This window comes from Teleopsis dalmanni, chromosome 2, assembly GCF_002237135.1.
Source record: "Teleopsis dalmanni isolate 2A chromosome 2, ASM223713v2, whole genome shotgun sequence".
Taxonomy (NCBI): domain Eukaryota; kingdom Metazoa; phylum Arthropoda; class Insecta; order Diptera; family Diopsidae; genus Teleopsis; species Teleopsis dalmanni.
The window spans coordinates 185,715,245-185,723,445 of NC_051847.1; the positions used below are offsets into that span (position 1 = coordinate 185,715,245).

The window sequence follows — 8,201 nt, forward strand, 5'->3', positions numbered from 1 at the left end:
TATTATATTATTTTATTTTTACATTATATATAAAATTAAAATAAAAAAGAAATCTTAAATTTAAGAATAAATTTAATACAAATATGTGAAACTTTAAATTTAAAAAAATATATAAAATTATATTATATATAGTGTATTATATGCGTTCTTGTATATATATAACATTTAAAGACTATGTCTAGTCTCAGTGCCGTTTTCGTTACAGAAGAAAGACCACGAATTAATTATTCCAAGAATATAATTAAATAATTTCATGTTTGACTTATATACGGTTATAATAATTTTTTTTTGTTTTTTATTCCTCTCTTTTTCCCTCTCTCTTGCTCTCCTTAACTTTCCCTCTTTCTTTCTCACTCGTATATGAATAATCCTCTTAATGGGTTGAATTCGCAGTCATCAGTAGGGTAACTAGCGCCTGGGACAACATAATTTATTTGAGTCGATCGAAATTTTTATACATATTAATATTATATATAATATATACTCATGTTGATGACCTTTTAATGCTCTTTTACAATTGAAGCATCCATTCTCCTACTCCCTACACCACTGACGGTCAGCAGCTTACGTTATAATAAGTATATATATAATTATACTTAAGTGTATTGAGTACACTTTTTTTTGTAATATAGTCAATGGATGCTGCAATAATGACTGTCGCAATAATTTAAGTTCAGTTTAAAGCTGAATAGTCAATTAAAAAATAAAATATAATTATATAATTAAACCGATTTTAAATTAAATCATATATTGATATGTACAGTGTTTCCGAGTCGTTCGAAATATGCGCAGGTTATGATTCAAGACCCAAAAAAAAAAATCGTTTGGAGGACATATTTTCAATATCTTAATATCCCTAATCCATGAAACGAAAAAATTTTTTTGGGAGGGAAGAAATTGTCAATATTTACTAAGAGTAAATACTGGGTCAAAAAGACAAATACCCGATAAAAATATGTGTTGATTTTGGGAAGGTGAGAAATTTTCAATATTTACTCTAAGGGTAGATATAGGGTCGATAATACTAATGTCTGACGAAGAAAGGTTTTGCAATTTTATATATATATTATAGATTACATTATTCATGTGTCCAAACCTCGATGAATAATGAAACCATTTTGGTGTTGAAGCTCCAGTGGAGAACTAACGGTTCGGACACATGAATAATGTAATCTAATATATATAAATTCGTATTAACATATATACATTCTTTTATAAACATATTTTTTAACTTTTCTTTTATCTTACGAACTATTGACAATCTATATAAATAGGCAGACTCTTAAGCACGACTTTAGGAATAATTAGTAAATTTTAGTGAAATTAAAAAAAAAAATTATCTATTAAAAGAAAAGCGAATTTTTATTAAAAATAAAATCGTTTCAAAACAAGATATATAAATTATTTCATAATTAAAAATAATTTATAATAAATTATTATTATATATATAAATATAATTTGAAACCAATTTTTGAATTGTTGTTGACTGAAAAAAATATTTAATATAAACCCAAAATATTATATATATAGTATATGCATAAAATATTCATTTTTAATTATATATGAAATTAATTTATACGTATAATGCATTTTAAAATTAAATTTTATAAATAAAAAATGTTGAATAAAACAATTTTTTATATATTTATTTATTTATTACAGTTGTTGAAGATAAATAATACATAAGCAAAAAAATTATTGCAAAAATGAAAAACGGCTTCAGAGATTTTTAAAAGAATTTTCAAAAAAAATATTTATAATAAACGAATGCGATCACATATAGTATTTAAATGAAATATATTTAAACACAATTATTTAGTTAAATCAAATATTGTTATATTAATACAAATATTAAAAAAAAAGTGACAGTACTTATATATATATATTGCTAAAGCAACGTTAAAAATGTACTATATTGTTAAAAATTGTTATAATGTATTATATAAAATATCAATCTCATTTTGTATAATTTGTTAATTAGTTATATAATATTGTGTTTTATTTTTTTTCTTGTGTTAAATTAAAGAAATAAAAAAATATAAATAATCTTATGTTGTTTTAATCGTTCCAAATATTATATTATGCTACAAGTCCGTCCCCAAGAAAAAGGTGCTTTTCTGCTATTGTTTTGGACATTCAAAAAGAATATGTTTATATCCACTTCACAGAATGGCAGATATTGGTCAGTGATAGGTAAATCTGCAATGTCTTGTCAGAAACTCATTGGGACTCTATCTAGGCTACAGCAGTTAGACTAGTTTGGTATAACAACCTAGTGCACCAAACCTCACTTGTGCACAAATAATAGCCAGTTGTGATGTCATTATTGACATAAGTCAATATAAAGACCATCTTAGAGAAAAATATAGGTAACATCTACTGAATGAATAACGATTCTTTAATAAGACGTAATTCCCACATTCATGTAAAAATGGAACAACCCGAACAATTTATGAACTTAGCTATTTATGAACTTAGCTATCTAAAAGGCGCTTGGAAGGTTTTGAATCTTCTCCTATCCACCAACATATTAACTAAAACACATTTTTCTCATCAACCGAAAAGCCACAATCTTCACAAAAGTTGTTAAAAGGTTAAATCGAGTCTATCTGCATACCTTTCGAATACGCAGTAGCCTGTTAGCAGGCTATAATCCAGTAATACTGGATTGGTTTTGCTTTAGTTAAAACTGCGTACTGCTGCGATTCTTGTCTAATTTTAGACAGTGCAAAGAATCTATTCGAGGTTGTGTTAAATTGGTAATGTATCCTTCAGCCTGTCCTTAGTCTTCACTATACTGATCCATTAGATGGTTCTTAAATTCCTCTCAGTAAATAAATTTTGTTTCAACATGTCTTCTAACATTACTAGAAAATGGCTCAATTGTAATTACTTAAGGTTGGGCTCTTCGCTTGACAAATCAATCTGTTCTTTCGTTGCCTTTGTATCCTTGATGCCCTGACTCCACGATAAAGCGGTGGGATTGATTTGTTTCAGTACCTTGAAGAACGACAGAATTTAGGGTTATCATTTTGTTTAAGCATTCGCGTGCAAAAGGCTTTGATCCTGCTGATAAGCATTCTTAAATATCAAAAAGTGCTCTTAAATCTCTTAAATGAGTTTTGCTTTCTATTTAAACTTATTAGATATTATACAACGCAGTGTACCAATACCACAATTAATTAGTAATCTAGACTCTTAAGATCTTTGAAGACACTTAGGTCAGTTTAATTTTAAACTTAGGTGATCAATATTTATAGGGATTTATTGCCAAACGTCAGTATGTTTAGATGCTTTGCAAATAAAGATATCTTTTGAAACTGCAGTTATGATACATAAGTATAGCACAACGAGATCATTAAAAATCGTCGACATATTTCACCAATAAGACTATTTCTCAAAATGATAGTGAAGCTATATTAGGAAGGTATCATGATATATTCGAAAGAAGATACAATATATAACTTCACTTGAAGGAGTTGTTTAATGATTTTTTATAAAACTGATTCAAACTTATTAATACTCAGGTAACTAATATTGGTAATATCTAATATAATTTAAATAAATAAAAATTATACCAATAAACTACAATCTACACTAACTTAAAATCAGCTAATGCTGACTTTCATATCTTTCAAATTAAATAATTACTTTCTAAAAATAACATTCTAATATCCATTCTTCTCTTCACTTTATCTTTAATAATTTCATATCATCATTAATATGCAGCTTCTCAATATATTATCTCAATAAGAGGTCCCATCAGCAATTTATTTAGTATTAGCACAGAATTTATGATTATCTCTCACAATGCTTCACATCAATTTGTCGTCAATTACCAATATTAAAAATACTTTGACCACTACTTGCCTTATCGGCGGGAAAGGTTCTTATCTCACATACAAATGCTGTACTCAATAAAATGATAACGATGATCTTCCAACAAACGGATTTGGCAAGTCAATCTTCAGTCCGTAACTGTAGATCGCGAGCTCAAGTTGTGCCTCAGTTGAGTGAAATTAAATTTGGAATATAAAATTAAAAAATATAAAATAAATAATTATTAAAATCACAAAATGCAGCATTTTACTACAAAATCGACAAAGATTTTTATAGGGCAAGGTCCTAAGTCACTGCATAAATCTGTTTTTCTCATGCAAACACGTTTCTTAGCCACAACTCCTGTGGGTGAGGTTTTATTTCCTAGCAAGTCAGATTTTCCTAGTAGACACATTGGTCCACGTAAAACTGATGTGGTGGCTATGTTAGACACACTTGGTTATAAGGTAATTTAATTATTTAATTTATATCAGCAATTGTCATCATCTATGAATTTTTAGTCCCTAGCAGAATTGACCGGAAGGGCGGTACCAAAACGCATACAGTTAAATCGTGATCTAAATTTAGACAAACCTTTAAGTAAGTATTTAAATAATTGCTAATATATTAAAAATTTTTTAAAATTTTTAAGAATTTTTATTTAAACAAAAAAAATGATATAGAAATATAATTAAAATATTATGGGACCCCCTAGTGTTTTTCGCTAGCGAAAGTGATAAGACGTGATTAAGGTCACAAGTTCAGTCTACGCCTGTTAATCTATCTTATCAGACAGCATATGTATTCAAAATTAGTTCAATGAATAATATATAGAGAGTGTAGCTGCGGAATTAACAACAATAAAAAACAATTGAGACGTTCTTAGATCATGCGGTAGTTCCAAATATATTAAATTATTTCAAGTCTAATGACTTGACATTGAATTTTTAAAACGATAAAGCGAATAATATAAAATAAAATTATTTTTTGTGGTTCCAAACAAAGGCTCTAAAAAAACATATACTTAGTAACAATTTTACTTAATAATCTTCAATATTCTATTGATTTCTTGAGTCCAATTTTGATATACATATTATATATTATTTATAGATGAACATGAACTCATACGTCGCATACGTGATATTGCAAAAAAAAATCAAATTTGGCGCTCTTACATTGGCATGGGCTACCATAACTGTCATGTACCTCATACAATACTGCGTAACATCTTTGAAAATCCTGGCTGGACCACACAATATACACCCTATCAACCTGAGATAGCTCAAGGCCGTCTTGAATCATTACTGAACTATCAGACATTAGTCTCCGAACTGACAGGTTTGGATGTGGCTAATGCATCATTATTGGATGAAGGTACAGCAGCTGCAGAAGCGATGTGTCTATGTACTAGGTAGCATTCTATATTCTAAAATATATTGTATATAAAAGATTCATATTTAATCTCATGTAGACATAACAAGCGCAAGAAAATTTACTTGTCAAACAAAGCACATCCACAAACACTATCTGTAGTGCAAACCAGAGCAGAAGCTTTAGAGTTGGAAATAGAAATAGGTCCTATTGAAAATGCAAACTTAGCAAGTCGTGAATTTTCCGGTATACTACTACAATACCCCGACACATATGGCGATGTAAAGGATTTCGAAAATATTGCGGACTTGGCACGTAAAAATGGTGTAAGTTAAGCTAAAACTTGTATATTCAATAATTTTATTAGTTTATCATAAGATACCAATAATCTCTATAATTTTTCTAACAGACCTTAGTAGTTGTTGCAACGGACTTACTAGCACTAACTCTACTTCGACCACCCGCTGAATTTGGTGCTGACATTGCTATCGGCACATCACAACGCTTAGGTGTGCCACTTGGCTATGGTGGTCCCCATGCAGGTTTCTTTGCTTGCAAACAAAGTCTTGTACGCTTGATGCCAGGTCGCATGATTGGCGTTACACGTGATATGGATGGCCATGATGCTTACCGTTTAGCTTTACAGACACGTGAGCAACACATACGTCGTGATAAGGCGACCAGTAATATTTGTACTGCACAAGCACTCCTAGCTAATATGTCAGCAATGTATGCTATATATCATGGCCCTGAAGGACTTAAAGCCATAGCAAATCGTATACATCATTTTACACTAACGCTACAAACTGGCTTACGTGAGGCTGGACATCATGTAAAGAACAAAAATTTCTTCGATACTTTACACATTACACCCAATGAGGATTTAACCATTGATGAAATTAAATCGCGTGCAGCACAGAAGCATATAAATTTCCGTTACTTTACTGATGGTACAGTTGGCATTGCCCTGGATGAGACTGTTGGTCCAAATGATGTTAATGATTTATTATGGGTTTTCAAATGCAAATCCTTAGATGACATATTATCTGGGCATGATATATTAAGCAATTCAATTGAAAAATCAAAATTCCTACGCACTTCTCCATTCCTAACACATCCTATTTTTAGCTCACATCACAGTGAGTCACGTATGGTTCGTTACATGAAGAAACTCGAAAATAAAGACATTTCATTGGTACACTCTATGATACCATTAGGTTCATGCACCATGAAATTGAACTCCACTACTGAAATGATGCCTTGTTCTTTCCGTCACTTCACTGATATACATCCATTTGCACCTGTAGAACAAGCACAAGGCTATCATCACATGTTCAAAGAATTAGAGAAAGATTTATGTGAAATTACTGGTTACGAAAGAATATCCTTCCAACCTAATTCAGGAGCTCAAGGTGAATACGCTGGTTTACGCGCTATTCGTAGCTATCATGAGCACCGTAATGAAGGTCATCGCAATATATGTCTCATTCCAATATCGGCGCATGGCACAAATCCTGCTTCCGCACAAATGGCTGGTATGAAAGTGGAACCCATACGTATATTATCTGACGGTAGCATTGATATGAGTCATTTACGTGATAAAGCCGCTGAACATGAAAGAGAACTTTCTTGCCTTATGATTACATACCCCTCAACCATGGGCGTTTTTGAGGAAACTGTTGCAGATATTTGTGATTTAATACATCGTCATGGAGGACAAGTGTATTTAGATGGTGCTAACATGAATGCACAAGTTGGACTTTGCAGACCCGGCGATTACGGCAGCGATGTTTCTCACTTGAATTTGCATAAAACTTTCTGCATACCACATGGTGGTGGTGGTCCTGGTATGGGTCCCATAGGTGTTAAAGCACATTTAGCACCTTATTTACCTGGCCATCCAGTTATAAGTCCATTAGATAATCAAGACAATAGTTTTGGTGTAGTTTCTGCAGCACCATTCGGTAGTTCAGCTATACTTCCTATATCTTGGTCTTACATTAAATTGATGGGTAGCCGTGGTCTTAAACGTGCCACTCAAGTTGCTATTTTAAATGCAAATTATATGTCGAAACGTTTGGAAAATCACTACAAGACACTTTACAAAGATGAAAAATCTGGTCTTGTAGCACATGAATTCATATTGGATATACGTGATTTAAAGAAGAGTGCCAATATTGAAGCTGTTGATATAGCGAAACGCTTAATGGACTACGGTTTTCATGCGCCAACAATGTCATGGCCCGTAGCTGGTACACTTATGATTGAGCCAACGGAAAGTGAAGATAAGGATGAATTGGATCGTTTCTGTGAAGCCATGATATCAATTCGAGCTGAAATTGCCGAAATCGAAGCAGGACGTATGGATAATAAAGTGAATCCATTGAAAATGTCTCCACATACTCAAGCGCAAGTTATCTCTGATAAATGGAATAGACCATACACGCGGGAAGTTGCAGCCTTTCCAGCGGTAAGTAGATTGAATTATTTTTCTTTTTTTATCACAAATAATGTTTGGTTTATTTATTCATAGCTCTTTGTTAAACCCGAATCCAAAATTTGGCCTACAGTTGGCAGAATAGACGATGCTTATGGTGACAAACATTTAGTCTGCACTTGTCCACCAATTTTACCTGATCTGTAAAGTTTTAATATATTATACTAAAGCAGTGGTAAACATATATATTGAGTTTACAATTTTTAAGTAATTTATAACATTAGAATTAAGAAATAAAAATTAAAAATAAAAACTTTAGGATCAGCTGTTTCCATTGACGGATAGCACTATCCTCAGCCATGTTTTTTCATTTTGCTTTTAGTTGTAGAATAACTCACCACTTAGATACTCCATGCCATGTTAATTTAATTTTCAGGTACTTTAATTTAAATATACTCACATCACAAATATGCGGATCATTATCACCAGGCGTAATAGAATAAAAGAATTTTTCGCTCTTATTATTACTTGATTCATTTGTACCGATCCATATTATTTAACTGACTTTCAACAA

General features: G+C 31.3%; 2 protein-coding genes across 6 annotated transcripts in view; one reads left to right on the forward strand and one right to left on the reverse strand.

Annotated features, from left to right (window-relative positions):
* The window catches only part of LOC119679474, a 93,971-nt gene that overhangs the window by 70,780 nt on the left and 14,990 nt on the right, over positions 1-8,201 (reverse strand). The window lies entirely within an intron of this gene.
* LOC119679476 (glycine dehydrogenase (decarboxylating), mitochondrial-like) lies at positions 3,988-7,883 on the forward strand. Its single transcript, XM_038091855.1, has 6 exons — positions 3,988-4,286; positions 4,341-4,419; positions 4,930-5,230; positions 5,291-5,516; positions 5,600-7,660; positions 7,724-7,883. The coding sequence occupies exons 1-6, from the start codon at positions 4,077-4,079 to the stop codon at positions 7,832-7,834; spliced, it is 2,988 nt and encodes a 995-aa protein (XP_037947783.1). The 5' UTR covers positions 3,988-4,076; the 3' UTR covers positions 7,835-7,883.

Bases quoted from the DNA above. Each gene is read 5' to 3' on its own strand.
- LOC119679476 (XM_038091855.1), top strand. From the start codon at position 4,077: ATGCAGCATTTTACTACAAAATCGACAAAGATTTTTATAGGGCAAGGT. The intron at 5,231-5,290 runs GTAGCATTCTAT...AATCTCATGTAG, and splicing joins GCGATGTGTCTATGTACTAG to ACATAACAAGCGCAAGAAAA. The intron at 5,517-5,599 runs GTAAGTTAAGCT...TTTTTCTAACAG, and splicing joins ACTTGGCACGTAAAAATGGT to ACCTTAGTAGTTGTTGCAAC.